The sequence below is a fragment of the Tachysurus vachellii genome, chromosome 17 (assembly GCF_030014155.1).
Source record: "Tachysurus vachellii isolate PV-2020 chromosome 17, HZAU_Pvac_v1, whole genome shotgun sequence".
Lineage (NCBI taxonomy): Eukaryota > Metazoa > Chordata > Actinopteri > Siluriformes > Bagridae > Tachysurus > Tachysurus vachellii.
In genome coordinates this window covers 13,011,228-13,030,553 of record NC_083476.1, presented here as the reverse complement: position 1 = coordinate 13,030,553, position 19,326 = coordinate 13,011,228, and the positions used below count along the sequence as shown (strand labels likewise).

The 19,326-nt window shown below is 39.1% G+C and overlaps 1 protein-coding gene across 2 annotated transcripts; it reads left to right on the top strand.

The window, feature by feature from the left end:
* Positions 1 to 1,345: 1,345 nt before the first annotated feature.
* LOC132860443 (inactive tyrosine-protein kinase PRAG1) lies at positions 1,346 to 17,862 on the top strand. 2 transcript variants are annotated; one of them, XM_060891641.1, is made up of 8 exons: positions 1,346 to 1,555; positions 9,769 to 10,134; positions 10,324 to 11,269; positions 11,387 to 11,594; positions 13,777 to 13,904; positions 14,384 to 14,404; positions 14,737 to 15,185; positions 15,813 to 17,862. In XM_060891641.1, exons 2-8 carry the CDS (start codon positions 9,901 to 9,903, stop codon positions 16,869 to 16,871), a joined length of 3,045 nt encoding a protein of 1,014 aa, XP_060747624.1. In that variant the 5' UTR covers positions 1,346 to 1,555; positions 9,769 to 9,900; the 3' UTR covers positions 16,872 to 17,862. The 2 variants fall into 2 exon arrangements, with proteins under 2 accessions (XP_060747624.1, XP_060747625.1); XM_060891642.1 differs by lacking the exon at positions 14,384 to 14,404.
* Positions 17,863 to 19,326: the final 1,464 nt, after the last annotated feature.

Genomic DNA, 19,326 nt, shown 5'->3' with positions numbered 1-19,326 from the left:
CTCTACATCATCTCAATAACAAACTGAAAATTATGTTAAGAATCGAAATAAATCAGTTGGAAAATAAAACTTGAGACCCTGATACTGAAATCCCACTGATTAGTGTGAGATAGTCTATTAGCAGTTAGATAACTACCGAAATTAGTTATTTGCATATTCATGTATTTTAAACCAGTCCAATTCAAGTAGTATAAATGCTTCATGTGAAACTTGTTAATAAACAATTCTAGTGATTAATTTTCCCAGAACTGATTAGAAAGTATACTAAAACTGGGCATGCTAGTCAGTATGTCAGTCTTTTCGGGACATGCACGGTCAGAAACACAGAGAGAAATGAGGAGGAGCACAGTGCATGCTTTTCCACTGACTTTCCCACGTCTCTGTGTCTCCTGAAGTCTTTATCATTGGCATCAGTCATGTTGAAGCATGTTCTTTATTTTTCTTTTGCACACCCATTTTTGCAGGTACTTTCTATAGGGGTCTTTCAGTTTTTTGCAGAAATGAGTTTCCCATGATATCCTCAGATTCTTGTTTCTGACTGACAGGATTGTAAACCTATATAGTCTTGTGCAGTTGTAGACCTCCACCTCAAGGTCCTATGTTTTTTGCATGCTGACACAACAAACAGGGTTAAAAAGTCAAAGAGGGTGCACTCAATGTTTTTTGTATTTTGCACCATTCTGTGTAAACTCTGAGACTAACTGAAATGAAACAAACTCTTCTATTACCAGCACCCGTGACATGGACAAACACTACAGAGATCACATTTTTCTGTATGCTCACCTTGTCTGTGTGTGTGTGTGTGTGTGTGTATGTGATTGTGTGTGTGTGAGAGAGAGAGTGTGTGTGTGTGAGTGTATGTGATTGTGTGTGTGTGTGTGTGTGAGAGAGAGAGAGAGAGAGTGTGCGTGTGTGAGAGTGTGTGTGTGTGTGTGTGTGTGTGAGAGAGAGAGAGTGTGTGTGTGAGTGTATGTGATTGTGTGTGTGTGAGAGTGTGTGCGTGTGTGTGTGTGTGTGAGTGTATGTGATTGTGTGTGTGTGTGCGAGTGTATGTGATTGTGTGTGTGTGTGAGAGAGAGTGTGTGTGTGTGAGTGTATGTGATTGTGTGTGTGTGTGTGTGTGAGAGAGAGAGAGAGAGAGAGAGAGAGTGTGTGTGTGTGTGTGTGTGTGTGTGTGAGTGTATGTGATTGTGTGTGTGTGTGTGTGTGAGAGAGAGAGAGAGAGAGAGAGAGAGAGAGAGAGAGAGAGAGAGAGAATATAACAGTCCCAATCTGGCAACATGTCCCTCCTGCGGATTTGTTAGCCACACCCCTTCTCTAATGGCCCCGCCCATCTGCTCTAGGTCTCTTCAGTCTGACTGATCCTGCGGAGGCTGTAACACATCAAAGGGCTCGCGTGCCTCACATTGTCTTTCCCGCTGCAACCTGTCGCATTTTAAACACGATACAGAAAACCGTTGAGGATTTAAATTATAACGAAAAATACAAGTTCAGGATTTAAATTGTAACGGAAATCCGGAGTGTTGAGGCGAGACCCGCGCGCTGTTTAACTGAGGTAAAGCCAAGCTGTTTTATTTCTTACCATCAAAATAACACCCTTTAAACCTGTCACATGCGTTTGCAGGGTTTTTGGGGAGGTTTTGTTGTTTGTTTAGTATTGCTTTTTAAACCGGATGTAGTTCTTTTGTCTTTTTTTTTAAACCCCATTAGGGAATTTTACCTCAAACCAGGTTCCATCAATGTTGCCTTTGAGTTTAAACCAGTTTCCATTAACATGCCTTTGCTTTATAAAGTGAATGAAAAATATGGGATTTCCTGCTCGAGTTGAGAAATGGATTTAAAGTTTATTATACATTTAAATGGGCCACTGTTAGAAAATCATGAAGCCCTGTAGTGCATATGGGTTAAATAGTGTGTAAGGGTGGTTTCAATAAGGCATCCTACTCATTAAACTTATTGGAGGTGGAGAATGAAGCTGAACATCACATGGCTTTCTGTTGAACATGTGCTCTGATGTAGGAACCTGAATCTCAAATAACATCTAGTGCACTACACACAATGCAGGATTCATTATCCTTCCCTAAATGTAGTAAACTTTTAGAGAAGCTGACTGTCCCATGGCTGCCTAATGGACATGTATTTTCATTACCCTGTGTACTGTGTTTGTATAAGGAGTACCTAAGGAGTACCTCAGTTTTAAACCTTTCATAGCCTTATACTGGATAAGAGCGTTTACTTTATACCCTGTGTTTACTGTTATATAGTGTGTAGGTCTGGTTATATTACAAGTGACAGCCTTTGTACACAGCCTGTGAAGTGTCCCTTTTTAGGGAGTAGGGAGCTGAATGCTAAATGGTTCCCCTTTTGTTATATAGAACACTGCACTGGAAGGAAGTTGGAGGCTTTATTTCATGTAATGCAGCAGGTGTAAGTGTTCTCATTGACATTAAACTTTTTAGAGGGACTGCAGAGTTGAGGAACTGATTCCTGTACAAGTTCCTGTTCATGCAGGAACCATGCCCGTTATTGTCCATAAAGGAAATGATGTAGAATTTTGAAATGGTGACATCATTTTCTCTTCCCAGTTTCCACTGATAAGAAACAAACTAATTAGCATCAGGATTAGCAATGACTCATTTCTGTCACCACCTTCACCACCTTCTGTAAAACTAATGGTCATATTTTATTTTGTTATTGTTCCTGGATGAATATAATGATTTGGCTTCACAGAGCCAGCTTCCAGCTTACCAGCCAATAATGCAGAAAATATGGCTCTTTAATGGCAGTATTTGGAAATATGATGTTATGGAGCTAACTAAACACAGAATTGCTACGTGTCTAGCTTTTCAGTGTAAAATAAAATAATCAATAAACTGGTGTGACTTTGTGAAGCTGCACTACAGCATACATCACCTACATCAATTTTTTACCAATGGCCTTTGGAGAGACTGGGATACATGCTGGAAAATAAAACGGATTAATCAATTTTGCTTCCTTTTCTTGAACACGGGAAGAGTTTCAGTAACGTTCAATTCACATGGGTCATTTGCTACTCAGACATGTATATTCACCGTTATATTAATCAGCTAATACAGTATGAGTTGATGATTTAAAGCCAAAGACTTGGCATCAGTATTAATTATTAAGAGTCAGATTATGACTTAAGGTGGTTATTTGGGCTATTAAAATCACCTGTGTAAATTTCCCGTCACAGATGTCTCCAGATGTTCACTGAGAAAATACACTCAGTGAGCACACGTATTTCCTTTTTAAGCCTCCAAAAAAAAAGGAAAAAATTATCCGACAAAAAGCATTCATTTCTGCTGTGCTTCCAGCTCCTACAACTTAATCTGTGATGTCCTTGCTTTTCATGGGCTTGAAGTGACAATTCTATTTACAAATGCAATATTTAATATTTAACAGCGTAATGTGTATGTATTTAATATTGGTATGGAAAGGCATTCTATAGTATTCTAAGCATATTTACATTCCAAAAGACAAATGTGGTTACATCAAATTGTCAGTATTGAAACTCCACCCCTTAAAACGTAACTCTTGTGCAGCTTCTGAATAATCCGTAGTTATGCCTGAGGTCTGAACAACGACATGATCAATTATGGTATTAAACCCTCACTACACTACACAACTGTCAATACAGATGTATACAAATTATATGCTATAAATCTACATAAGTAAAAAATTTTGGAATCCGTATTTATATGAACAGTGAATATAAAGTGTGTTTTTGTTTTTGGATGCAGATCTGCAATGATCTGAATATGCTTTGTTTGAGTTGAAGCTCTCTAGTATGCTGTTGATGTGCAGATGATTCCAGTATAAAATTGCACATCATCACTACGTTGTAGAAGTTAAGAGCAGAAGTGTGTTTAGTGAATAAAATAATGAGTGTTGACTAAAATGGCAGGTGATTATACATAGATCCTGGCTGATACTGTGTATACGCACACATAGCCTTGGTGAGTGGTTAAGTGAAACCCACTCTGACGCTGTAACTTATGCCGTGTCTCGTCTTGTTTTTGTTATTGACGTGTGGGCCTGGAAGGCCTGGAGTCTTAACGTCAGGATGTTCAGGTGCATTCCACTCCGTCTCCTGAACAAACACCGTCTCAGCCCTCAGGGGCTGATTTCCTTATGAATAGGACATGCGTTAACTGTAAGTTTAATAATGCAGTCCCTGAAACGCAGGAAGATATTTTCACTGTGCATGTTGCACAGCAGAATATTTTAATGGGACCACATTAAAAAGTGGGCATTTAACCTGGTGTGGATAATGTGACCGAAATATCAACTGTTTATAATTGTTTAAAAAGTCTGTGTAATATAAAGTGTAATAATGTGCAATATTTCACATTATAAACATCACAACATGAAAGTCAGCTTGATTTCTGCAGTTTCTCACCTCAAATTGCTAATCGTTATTTCACAGTAGACGAATCTGAATTGAATTTCAAGCAGGTTGCCAGTGTGTTGCTGCTTTGTACCAGTGTGTGTGTGTCTCTCTCTCTCTCTCTCTCTCTCTCTCTTATTTATATATATATATATATGTATGTATGTATATATATATATATATATATATATATATATATATATATATATATATATATATATATATATATATATATATATATATATATATATATATGTATGTATGTATATATGTTTGTATGTGTGTGTCTCTGTATCTCTCAATCTCTCTGTGTCTATGAGGTCTTTTTTTTCCTGTGCATTCTAGTGTGTGTGTGTCTCTGATTTCTTTATTCTGTGCAGACTGATGTCTGCTGACTCATGGCGATATGAAATTAATCTTGATCTATATGAATACAATTATATCCACTTTTCTGATAAAATATCACCAGGTGTCAGTTCTTTTATAAAACTATCATTAGGCACTGAGACGTATGTGGATGGACAGTAAGGTCTGTTTGTGTACTAGTTACTGTTTCATACTTGCTCATGGAGTATGATTTAAAATTTACCTCACCTATTTTCAAATACAGTTCAAAATGCCTTTTTGTCATTAATGTCTAGTTTTCCCCAATTGTATTCCCTACTCCAGTGGTTCTCATCTCTTTTGTGTCTGACTGCGACTCCCCAAAAATTTCACACCCCCCTCCCTCAGGACTCGCCCTGAATCACTGTACAGCTCTGTTTCTCGGCACAGGGCCACGACTGTGCTGTAAACTCTTTAATCCACTGCTGCTGTAAACACCTTCTATTGCTGCTCCAAGCGTGTTTCCTACTTTAAGCCACACACATATTGTCTATCAAGTGTTCACAGAAGTACGCAGCATTTCTGACTAAAATTAAACCACAATTTTTTTTGACTCAGCAACACTGAACACTGCTGTGCTAGTTAGATTTTTTTTTGTCTTAACAGAAACAATGGGCCTCATTTATCAACAAACAGATCTTTCATATGAGCGTTGGCACAAGGAACATGTTAATTAAAACTAATTAAAACACAAATTAAAATAATTTGTATTGAGTTTTAATTGGTTATTTAGCAGTTCTCACGTGAGTCCACTGAGTCAGGGACTATAAATGCCAAAAGAAAATTATTGTTAAAAAATAGTTTTATGTTATTGCCGTTCATTTAAAAAAATATAAACAAAAAAATTTAAAAAAGCAAGTCAATTCAAAATCAAAAATTAAGAGAAGTAAAACTTTCATAAGCACAGTAGTGAGTCAAAATAACTTCCCCTCAATTACCATGTTCATTTTCACAGATGTCTTTGCACTTCAAGACTCCTTAAATTTGTGGCCGTTACTACATCAATAGGAGCTGTGAAGTGCACTATGCACATTTCGGCTGATTAACATACTAACACACGTATTCACATTGGAAATCAGAAAAATCAATCTTAGCCTTATGCAGACATTTACTCACAACTACGCGCAACAAAAGATTGATAACCGAGGCCGTATGTAAAGATGTTGAGAATTAGGGAATATTATTTTATTTTATTCAAATTTTATTTTTAATTGCATGTGCGAGCATGTGCAAATACAGTATTCTACTAAGAATTTGTAACAAATGACATTTTCAGCACTTGTTTTTTTCTAAGTGGTTGATTTAATAGCTTGATATCTTTTGAAACAATTTTTTAACTAGGTTATTCTACCATATAGAATTTAAAACCCAGATCAACAATTATTTTTTGTCTCCTTTACATCATTGAACACTTTTTTTAAAAAATAAAATTACTTGTGTATTGTTGATAGCACTCTTTTTTTAGTAAAGCCTGAGTAAAACTAGATGTATACAGTTTGAGATTTTTAGCCAAATCCAGTCCATTTGTATTTAACAACAATCGACAAACAGAGGATTCTCACACCCAAACTAAACCCTGCTGTAATTATCAAGCAACAAGACACCAACCCAGAGCAGAGTTCACACCCTTATTTAAGTTAACTAGTGTACCTTAACACTGTTACTGGCTATTAATGTGCTCATGACACACACTGTCTCTGAATCAATTTTATCTCAGGTGCATCTGGAGTAAATATTTAACCCAGGAACAATTGGTTTCTTGAGAAATGTAATAATAATCAGAAAAAGAAAGATGTTTCAAAGTCCAGTCATCACCCCATGGCTGAGCTTCTCCGCTCCTACAGCTTGTGTCTTTTGACTGGGGAGGAAACCGGAAAACCCGGAGGAAACCACAAGAAGCATGAGAAATACAATATCCGACCTGTGTTCTGTGCTGCCGGACAAGAAAAATCATACAAATCTTCTGTATTAATAAAAAAAAAAAAACTGTATGATAGGTCTCTGTAACATTTAGCTGAACACTACAGCGTGACACAATGTCTCTCTAAATAATGAACTCACATTATCCTGTCTGTCCACTTCAGTATCTACATTGAGAAGCAAATGAAGTGAATCTGTTCTTTAGTGGTTCATTTCACTTCTCAGTACAATAGGAACATGGAATTTAATTTAAGTTATTTTCTGTGGCCTCGTTTTCAGTCATGGATTGAATAAACTTTAGTTTTAGTTAACATTCAAACACACATCGGTAAATACAGGTGTTAGCATTACTGTCAGTTTAATTAATGCTGAACGGTAATAAACTACAGGTGCAGTAAAACAGGAAGAAATTTTAATGTCCTATAGGGGCAGGTTTCAAAGTGATAGAGTTTCATCAAATCACATCAGTTTACCAATAGTTATAATTTACTTGTTCATAATATTATGCATCACACCTTCTGTTTATAGTTAATAATCATACTCTTTTTGGTATGGGGAAGAAAAAAACACAAAGTGTAGGAAAACTTTATGGTTTTATGTTTTTTGACACTGGAAAAACATCTTTCCATCAATATTAACTAAACATTTTCTAATAAGAATCTCCACTATATCAACAATTCTTCAACAAATCAACAATTAAGTCTGTGTAAGTGAAACATCAGGGAATATATATATATTGTGTATATATACATATATGTGTATATATATACATATATTGTGTATACATATACATATATATATATATATATATATATATATATATATATATATATATATATATATATATATATATATATATATATATATATATATATATATATATGAAGTGATAATGTATTAGAATAAGTGCATTAATATAAAAATCTCATTTGCAGTTGCTGTTAGCAAAACTGAATTAACACCAAACTAAATCTGTAGTGAACAGTGCTGTGGGATAAACAGTTGTAATGATCTGAAGCTGAATGTACAGCTCTGAAAAAAAAATCCATCTCCATAAAAAAGTACCTCAAAACTAATTGGAGTCAAATAATAACTATTAACTATGCCAAAAGAGTTGAAAAGAAATGTTCTGAGTGAGGAAATGAAGGGTTCAATTCTGGCTGTCCTGACAGAGGGTTATAGTGAGCGTCAGGTTGCTTCCATTCTTAAAATCTCGAAGACCGCAGTTCATAAGAACAAGGTCAAGCTGCAGACATCATGCAGAAGTCATGCAAAGCTTGAAAAAGCCCTTTATCACTGAGAAGCAAATAAAAGCCAGGCTGAGTTTTGCAAAAGGCTACAAGGACTGGATCATCTCTGATGTCCAATGTTCAGAGTTGCAAAGCACCAGGTTGCTTAATCATTAGACTGAGGCTTGGAGAGTCCTACAAGCCACAGTGTCTCACAGCAACTGTGAAATTTGGTGGCAGATCAGTGATGATCTGGGGGTGCGTTAGAAAGGCTGGAACTTATTCTTTGTGAAGGGCACATGAATCAGACCAGGAAAAAGGTCGTCCTGGAAGAAAACTTGCTTCCTTTTGCTATGACAATTTTCCCCACCGTTCCCCAACTTTGAGGATTGGTTTTTCCAGTCGATGGTGAGGAAGGTGGACCACCACATCAAGGTTATGTCCACATCAATAAACGTATGGCCAGCTCAATCTCCAGACCGGTACCGCAATAAAAACCTCCAGAATGTGATCAAGAGGAAGACGGATGGTCACAGTCCATCAAACAAAGCTGAGCTGCTTGAATTTTTATGTCAGGAGTGTCATAAAGTGACCCAACAGTAATGTGAAATGGTGACGAGCCTGCCAAGACACATGAAAGCTGTGACTGAAAATAAGGGTTAAAAAATAAATAAGCTTATTTTCTTTGCATTATTTGAGGTCTGAAAACACTGCAGCTTTTTTGTTATTTTGACCAGTTGACATTTTCTGCAAATAAATGCTCTACATGGCAATATGTTTATTTTGAATTTGGGAAAATTGTCGTCAGTAGTTTATACCATAAAACAAAAATGTTTTACCCAAACACATAGTAAAACCAGAGAAACTGGTCATTTTGTGGTGGTCTTTTAAGAGCTGTAAAGCGTTATCAATATGTGTCACATGACAGAAACCCTGTAGCAAGCAGGCGATTGTATTTCTCTGGTTACTGGGTGTGTGTAATGGGTGGAGCAGTCTGACTTCCTGTGATGAAACTAAAAGCAGGACAAAGGTAAAGTTTCTGTCCTCCTTTGTGTATGCATGTATGTGTGTTTGACCTTGTTCCGCACCGTTGTGGTGCGAAACTCACCATGGTGTGAGTCACTAACCCCCACACACACTCACATTCCTAGCATTCCTGCTTTCACCAGTGAGATTTTTCATGAGTGTTTTATTAGATTTGACAATTGTGCTAAATTGTGGTACTTCACAGAAAAAACCTGCCCCAGCATGAGCACTCTTGTCTTCTGCACGTAAAACACAAGACGCAAAAGAACAGTGTCGCAGAACAGCTTCACCCTGACCAGGCCTGGACCAGAACGGCTTTATTTAAAAAACAAAAAAACTTTGAATTTTTTTTATATAGTTTCTATTTGCTTCATCATACAGGTCTAATCAAATACTTATATATCTAAATTTTAACTTTACGCAGTTGTTTAAATAGACTGCAAAATAAACTAGGATTTTATGCTGGGTTGTACCTTTTATTTGAGATGATTTATTTAGTGATTTATCATACTGGTCTCAGTAGGACTTAATCACTTAACTATCGATAAATAGATTAAATGAAAACTGTTTGCAGATGTTTGCTCTATTTAATGGATCTTTAAATATGAAACAGTCTTTGTGCTGCTGCTTTGGGTGTTTAGACTGTAACTTCAGTATGTACCTTATACAGGGTCACTGAGTCACACAATATACACGCAGTATATACTCCCATCAGTGTTTGGAGCTGCATTAACTGTTACCACGTACATAATTGCTGTGTATAGAACCTGTTTTAATTTTCTGCTTTTTCCCCCCTCTTAGGTGTTTTAGGCCTCGCTTTTGAGGCCTCGCTTGTACGCATCATGACCTGTGAGCCTTCTCTGTGCTCCACTTGTTTCACCCACTTGTAATCCAGAGCTATATCCTGCCCAAAGTGGAAGTGTGTTGCATAAAATGTCAGCGTGCAGTGAGTTTGCAGAGCACGTGTGGAAACCAGGATCCTGTAAAAACTGCTTCCACCCACGTAGTGCCCACGCTAAAGGCAGGAAGAGCTTGTGCAGGGACGAACAGGAGGATGTAGGTGCCTCGGCCTCGACCTACATTAAGCCCACTATTGCCGTCAAGCCCACAATGATAAACTTGGACACAACCGAGAAGACAGCAGAGTTTACCATGAACACACAGCAGGTATTTGAGGGAAAACATTTGCACTTCCTTTGCATGTGCACCAGTCACACAAAGATTCCATTAAATGTCAAAATGGAGCTCTCTGTTACCACTCTGTATGTGTTCAGTCACTTCTAATCACATAATCACACCCAAACTGACCCCTATTTTTTGTCTCTTTCATGTTTTCATTCATTTATTTTTCTGAAGGCACATAAGAGTTCGATTGGACTGAAGAATATTCTGGAGTTGTCATCTCCCTACATCGACAGTAATGGCTGCAGTAAAACTCTGAAGGATGTGATTCTGCAGAATGGTATTTCCACGAAGCTGGATTATTCAAGCAGGACTCCTGTGTCTCCTAAAGCACCACCCACCACAGGTTGTGTGTTTATCATGCAGGAGGATTGCCGCAGTCCCGTTGAGCTAAAAGAGAATTTCAGTCCTCAGGTGGCCAAAACACAGACATGCACTTATATCACTTCCTGTGATTCACTTCTACATCATCATAAACAGGAAGTGCAGGTCATAACAAACACAGCTACAGGAAATATAAATGGGGCTGTTAATGGTGCAGCCGCAGAGATGCACAGTGTTCTTTCATCGCCTGTGGCAACCCCAGGATCCCTTAATAACGTCAGCATGTCGGATTTTTCACATTGCAGCAGTTCGGACTCACTGACTGGCCTGGCCACGATCCAGTCAGAGCCGATCTATGCAGAAAGCTCAAAGAGGAAATGCCGTCCTCGCCAAAACGCTGATCTCATCACCGAGGTCAGTGATGATGGGGAAGGTCAAAGGGCAACCATCACTGTTATGGCTGCCCACACGGGGGATAACAACCGCACCTTTTACCTGAGCAGCCCTGATTCTGCTGTTAGTACTCAGTGGCTCCGCTTCAGCCCTACAACCCCTGATGATCCCTCCAGCCCTGTTTTCAGCTGGCCATCTTCCCCTGTCGTCATGGGAACAACCCCAGTGTCTGCAGACCTGTCCACACAAACCGAGACCAAAAAAAGCCCACCCATTCCTCCCAAAAGAAACTCACGTTCTCCAAAACTTGGCACGTCTAGTTTGTCTCCTCTTCCTGAATTTAACTTCCACATGTCTCCACCCCTTAAACTGTCTCAGGGTGAAGCCCACTCCTCCTGCCCAGGTAAAAATATTCATGGGATTGTATGAGGGTATGTTTAGTACGAATAACACAGTAATTTCAGATATGTAGTGTGATTATACCGTAGCAGTGATTAGCTTTAACAAATTTTCTCCACAGTATTGAGCAGCTTGTGGAGCTCAGAGCCTAGAGCCAAGGAGGAGGAGAAGAAGGAAGCAGAAAGAGAATGGAAGGACAAGTGTGAGTCTACGCCTGGCACGACTGAGAGAAACAACAGTCCCAGTGAGAAACAAGTGGAGATGAAATCTGACAGCAGCTGCAGCAGTGAGCCCAGACCTCCACTGCCTCCACCCAAAAAACATCACCGGTAAGGACCATCTTTAAATAAACACTTTCAGTGTAGTAATTTTACATGTTAATATACTATATACTATTCTTTGTGTCATCTACAATGGATCCACTTTAATCCTTGCTTTTTTTGTTTTGTACAAGAACTTTGATGCTAAATTAACCGACAAGTAACAGACTCTTATAGCCTTCGATTTAGCATGCTGCAATGTCTCAGCGCCAATGTGGTTTCTTGCTCTGAATGGTGACTGTTATTCATAAACGTGCACAAAGGGACAAAGGGGAAAAAGTCTACAGAATTAGATCAGTACAGCTTAATAAATTCTGAACATTCTTTTGGCTTTTGTGGTTAAACTTTAAGCACTTGACTCTTTTGAAATGTTCAAACACAAAATAACAGTAAAGGAAATATGTATGTGTCTAGGTGAAGGAGAAAACTGTGCGCAGTGTAGAGCTGTTATCTGTGTATGTTAACGATACACTATAGCACTCTTGAATTCTGGATTCCGAAAGATCTGAAGGTGCTGATTAATTTTCAGCTCTGCCAAAAGTGCAGCTGCAAATCCCAGGTTTACATTAATATATAATATTATTATTTCAAAGGTAAGAGCTCATCCACAGGAACATGTCTCCAGAGTAAGAGCATTGTAGTCAGAAGTGAAACTGTACCTTAAATGTCAACACTAACGCTTAATAAACTATGATATAGCATAAGAAACTCTGGCAGTGTGTAGTAAATAAAAAGGGTTATTACTGTGGTGCTCAGTCCTGCCACACACAGTCTTCTTGTTAGACTGAACAAATCCACGACCCTCTATGACAAACACACATTCATTCACACTCTGAATGAGCTTGTATTAGAGCCGAATGAATTCCTTGTTATTACAGGTTTATCAACTTTAATTTAAATAGAATACAATTGCATACTAATTTGAATTGTATTTTATTTAAGCCGTATGAAGTATGTGTGTATATGCATACGTGCCCAGGGAGAGGAAGATTGCTGCTAATGCATACACACTGCTTTCTCTGTTTGGATCTCATCATTTTTCTGACAGATAAAACTCATCATGCTTTCACAACAAACAGCAAGCAATGATGAGCCTGAGATGGTGGTGTCCTTTTACCCTGAAGTCCCACCACCAACCATTAATCCTCTCACACAGCATGAATACTCACCAGTGTTCCTGATTCAGGTTTAGTCCTGGTTGCCATTACATTCATGGCATTTGGCAGATGTTCCTATCCAGCATGACTTCTTTTTATACATCTGAGTAACTGATTAAGGGCCTTGCTCAAGGGCCCAGAAGTGGACGCTTGGTCGACTTGGGATTCAATCTCATGACCTTCCAATCAGTGGGTCAACGCCTTAACCACTAAGCTCTCATTGGCTGAGAGTGCTACAGTGTGTTCTGATTGGCTGAGAGCGCTACAGTGTGTTCTGATTGGCTGAGAGCACTACAGTGTGTTCTGATTGGCTGAGAGCACTACAGTGTGTTCTGATTGGCTGAGCGCACTACAGTGTGTTCTGATTGGCTGGGAGCACTACAGTGTGTTCTGATTGGCTAAGAGTAGTGTATAATGACTAACCAGGGCAGTATAGAATCCTTTTTGCTAGGAGAGAAGGGACAAGACAGATTTTTTGCCTTTGGCCATTATTGGGTAATGTTTTTTGTCACCGTACATGCCCCAGGTCTCATTTCAATCACACTATTTAGATGCCCTAGTTTTGTGACACTTTTGTATGAGTCTGTGAGAGTCCATGAGGATCAGGGCTGAAATATACTGACAGAAGACAGACATGGGGAGAGAGAGGGACAGAAATATAGCAAAACCAGTGAGAGAGATGGACAGATACAACTGAGAGAGAGAACAAGAGAAAAACTGACAGGACGTGAGAGGTACCATAGTAGGTTTCAAGGAAGTTTCAGTGAATTATTATTCCACCAAGTGACATGCAGCAAACCTACAGCAGTACTGTGAGCAAAACATGACACCCTAACTGCTGTGAGGATGGAATTAAAACTGAACACAGCAAATTAAAAACGAAGTGAAGTGTTACTGTAATGAAACGGAAATATTTAGTGTATATTCTGGATATATAAAATATTATATATGATCCATGCTTATGTCCCATGTATGTTGTCATTAGTTATTTTAATGAGTTTGATGAGGGTGTGTGTGTGTGTGTGTGTGTACAGATCCTGTGTTAGGCTCAGTGTGAGCAGTATGGAATTGGATCAGCGGGGATCAGTGGAGTCACTCCCTCACTCGGTGAAGGAAATGAACGCAACCTCTTCAGACAGTCTGCCGGCTCTGACCGATTCTGGTGAGTGTACTTACAACTGATTGCCCTGAGTCCGCTAATGGAATAGCTCTCGAACTCTCTAGCAGACTAAAGTGGGTAGTAAATGATAAGGGGACAGATAATGAGAGGATAATAAGAGGAAATAAGGGTTTCTGCCATGTACCACAGGCATTTAATCCCATGAAACTACTCATTACACATGCACACACACGCACATACTATATATACAGTCCTCTATCTTTTTCACTGTTTATTTATATTTACGGCATTTGGAAGATGCCCTTCCCCAGACTCATCTCATTTTTGTACAACTGAGCAATTGGGGGTTAAGAGCCTTGTCCAAGTTCCCAGTAGTGGACCTAGTATTCAAACTTTCCAATGCCTTAACCACTAAGCTAACACATCCCACATGTTTAACTTTTTCTCATTCCCTGTCCTTTTCTCATTCTATTTGTTTTTCCTTCCAGTTATTTTTTTGTCTGTCTCTCTCTCTCTCTCAGGTGTGCGTAAATCTGTCTCAGGTAATAATCAGCGCTGTCTCACGATGTGTACACAGACCACACACAACACACCCTGATAAAACACACGGCTCTCATTCCACCTCTCGCTGTGTTAAAGGTGTTACCTAGTTAAACAGTAACACGCACTCAACACAAACACAGAGGAGGCAGTCTGTCTGTCTCTCCAGTGCTCATATAATCGAGCCATCAGGTCTCTTGTTTTTGGCATGACAGACAGATGGAATGACTTTCAGACTGGAAGTCATGTGACCAGTATAATAATCTCTCTCTCTCTCTCTCTCTCTCTCTCTCTCTCTCTCTCTCTCTCTCTCTCTCGCTCTCTCTCCCTCTAGTTGTTCAGGAATCAACGCAGCACTCCTGTCCTTCTCTGTTCCCGAATCCAAGTCTCTGTCCCCCTCCATTACCAGAGAAAAAGCTCCTGAGCCGCACCACCTCCTCTGACATAGAAACTAAGTTCAAAAGTCACGCCGTCACTTCCTGTTCATCTCCTCAGCTCTCCAATTCATCCTCGGTGTCTCTGCAGACACTCCTGAGTAGTGGAGCAAGTCGGGAATGTGTTTACGCTCGACTGGGTGGGCTGTATGGCGAGTGTGTGCGGCGCTTGGCACTGAAGTGTGAGGAGCGTTTTACACAGCCACAGAAACACACACATCGCTTCTTCAACGAGCACGAGTGGAGTTTGTTCAAACTGAGCTGCAGCCGTGCTGTGTGTGTGACCAGGGATGCCGCATACTACCCCGCCTCCTGCTCCTCAGACATACACACACCATACGCTGTCAAGGTCAGAGAGAGAGCGTGTGTATGTGTGTGTATGTGAATATTTGCACAGATTTTTATACATTTCTATTAGGAGTATGGCTATGCATGTTCTCCGTGCATCACAATACAAAAAAAATTGTTGATGTTTATTGTGTGAATGTGTGATTCACTAGCTGGGAATCAGCATTCTATTAATTATACAGCTCATGTAATTCCACAGTTTAACCAGCAGAGGTCCAAACCAGCATTACCCATAAAGTTAGCAAGAACACATGGGCATCAGCGTTCTTTTAATTATGCATCTCATATAATTCCACTGTTTGAACAGCAGAGGTCCCAACCTGTATTAACACATAAAGCACACTGGGCCCATTTGCTCTGAATTTCCACACCTGACACATTGTCACACAGCAATGTTATATCCAGTAAAAGGAGCTCTGCTGTAGATTTTAGATGGCACCAGCTCTGCAGCACTGCGAGTGTCTTTTCATTAATAATTTTGTCCAGTCATGACTGGACTGCATCATTAAACCCCTAATTTCTTTATAATATACTATATATTATATATGTCACTAAAGAAAGTGACATCTTCTGATCAAACATGTATCTCTGTAACATTTTCTCTGTCTGTCTTCTGTCCTATATGCAGATCTGTAAAGGCCATACCCAGGAAGTAAGGCGGTCTCACCTGTTTGGTCTGTCTGTGCAGCAGTCAATCCCACATCACTTTAACCTGCAGCAGGACTGCGGTCACTTCATCGCCTGCGTGCCTCTGAGCATGCTCCCTGGCCAAGAAGAGACACTAGCACCGCCTTCTTCCCCAAGCACCACCCCCTTGGATCAACAGGAGCGTGTGGTGGTAATCACGCGTGACGTGCCAAGCCAGAGTCTGGCAGACTTTGTGAGCGAGTATCAGTCTTTCCATCGCTCTCATCCCGAAGTGTATGAGCGTCGTGTGTGTTTTCTCCTGTTGCAGCTCTGTAATGCTCTTGAGCACCTTAAAGCTCATGGTGTCACTCACCGTGACCTCTGCCTTGAAAACATGCTCCTGGTACCTCAGAGACAACCTGTAACTTCCAGCCCCACCAATCAAGAGCCTTTACCTCGGCTCCTAATTAGCAACTTCTCCAAAGCGAAGCGGCGGTGTGAGACAGATGAGAAGCAGCGCGCTGAGCTGACTCGCATGGCACCTGAGATCGTGTCTGCCTCTCAGTATCGCAAGGTTGATGAGTTCCAGACAGGTATCCTGATCTACGAGATGCTACACCTGCCCAATCCTTTCGAGGCCGTCCCATCACTCCAAAACCGTCATTACCGCATAGAGGAGCTTCCTTCCATCCCTTCCGTTTCCATCTACTCATCCGGACTGGAGCGTCTTGCCCGCCTCCTGCTGCGTCCTGACCCAGATGAGAGGATCCATATTGCAGAAGCTAAGCGTGGCCTGCAGAGTCTGCTGTGGGGACCACGCCGAGAACTCCTGGACCGTGTCACTGCTGACAACAGGAAGGACAAGGACCAGGACACGCTGTTGAACTGGTTGGATGTGAAGCGCGCGTTGCTCATGATGAAGTTTGCAGAGCGCTCACTGGAACCTGAGAAGACCCCAGAGCTTGAGGACTGGCTCTGCTGTCAGTATTTCTCCAACACACATCCACCGTCCCTATTGCTCACTGCCCAGATGATGCACCTTATCAAACCCTTACATTGACATTGTGGGGGGGACAACATTCATGTATTGTTTGTATTACTTTTTCCATTCCTGCTGTTTTTAAACAAGAAATGTGGATGAGTTCATGCCTTTGCTTGGAACACATTATTTACAGGTGGTGCACTTTCAGTTTTTTAGATTTCAGCTGTCCTGCTGACTTTTAAACACATCTTAAAATGATTCTCACTGCCACAGAGTGACTGCTGTCCTGCTGACCATACGTGTGAGTGTGTGTTTGTGTGTTTGAAAGATCTTCAGAAATGCTGAGTCAGCAGAAAAGCCACAGTAAAGACAGAGAAAAACTAATACCTGTGTGCTGATAGAAAATTTCTGTATTACTGTTGTGATGAGACATTTCATGTGAATTTCTCTGTATTTCTGCACTGACATTACCTCATATTGCCTAGTGTTAATGTAAGAATTGTTTGTTAGTTAATTAACTCAAAGATATAGAATGCAGTTATACAGTTTCAGTTTCTTTATTAACATTTAACACTGAGAGCTTGAATTCTTTATTTGCTGATGAGCCCCTAATATACAGTATGTTAATAAAAAATTGCACTGATTGGTTGTTTCGAAAACACAGAGCCCCAATCAGAGTTGAGTCAGAGAGACAACTGGTTATATCTAAATTTTTATCTAATGAACATTGCAGGGTTAACAATATCTTCAACAACAATACTTATAGATACACATTGTTATTGTGTCCAGGCTAAGGAAATAATAATGTAAACATTTGTACAGAAAGAGAAACTGAACAATGTGAAACTGAAATTTTACCTGTTTATAAGTGTGTACGGAAACTGTGTGAAGCAGGTCTTAATGAGAATACATCTGATCACTGAAATGTCTCTTTGCTCGTCTATGATTAGACAGTGTATATGCTGTTTGTTTTTACAGCCAGAATTCAATGCAAAAATCACTGTACTGAGTTATAAACAATGCATTGAAACTGAAAATTCATCAATAAACTGTAAATATCTTTTCAGAACTGATGGGATTTGTGTTGTTTTCACAGAATATTCATGTTTATATGTATTGGTTGGACAGATTATTTATCAGCTTTTTAACAGCATCTAAACCTCAGCAAACAGTTAATACTGTAGATGCTTCCTGGTTGCAGGTGATGGTTCTCCACCAGGAAGTGATGTCAGAAAGGCACAGACAGCCTAGTACATACATACAAATGATAAATAAATGTTACAATAAAAACATAACATATAAACATACAATGAGGTTTACCTCAATGATTATACTTTTTCTTTCATAGATATTTTTCAGTTTTTCTGTTTATTATAAAATTACTGTAACACCCCACTCAATGTTCACCATACATGCCCATGGGTTTAATACAGAAACAATAGGTTTGCAGCTGAACTACTGTCAGAACTTCTGTTATTGAAAACTAATTAACACTTTCTGATCAATCAGAACCTAGAATTCAGTACTGCAGCAGTGTAATTGACCATTTAGTGTTATTTTTTTTATATAAAGAACATATACAAGCCCAGAGATTAGACACATTTGTGGGGGTTTCTGTTTGTATGTTGGTTGTTGTTTTTTTTTTATTTCTACAGATCTTCTTGCAGGGAGCGAGATGAGCATTGTCACATGATTTGAAGGGACTTCTTGGGGAAAGTCCACTGAGAGCTTTTGAAGCACTGCAACACGAACACCTTGTAGCATCTGTACATGCCAGAACTCTTACTTTTTTATTTTAAAATGAGAATAGTCTGTTTAAAAAGTTCATCAGACATACTCATGAGCTAATAGCAAAGCAACCATGAATGTTCAGTACTTAATGTGTTTTATTAGTAAGAAAATGAAATAGAACATCTGCATTTATGTGAGCCATGACTGCCACAAACTACTGTAATCTTAGTCAGTTTTCTAGTTTAATTACTACAGTTTTTAGTTCTTACTAAGGTTAGTAAGAAATTACTTACATTGTCTCCATTCATGTCACAGCTTTGCATGCTAGCAAAATAAAATGCATGCATATTTTCACTAAAAACCAAAAAAAAAAAAATTTTTTTTTATATAATTTATGCTAAAATATAAACTCTTTAATCTCCTTTAAGCCAGAAAGTGCAAATACATCTTACAAATGTACAGAATATATGTTTTGACAGTCTTTTTTAATTTAAGATGTCTGAGGCTAAAAATTGCCTATACGAATTCACAAACATATTATTATAGAGAAATTTAGTGAAGTTTGATAGCGTAGCACCTGTCAAAGGTGGAAGAAAAACGCAGATAAAATAGTGATACTTAAAATTTACAGTAAAAAAGTAACTCCATAAACGTAACTTATACCATACCATAAACCATAAGAGCTGTATAAACTGCATATACCTTATAACTCTAACTTATAACAGTGTTCTGTTGAATTCTGGATTCTGATTGGTCAGAAGGAGTTGATTAGTTTTCTATAACACCACTGCAGCTGATAATT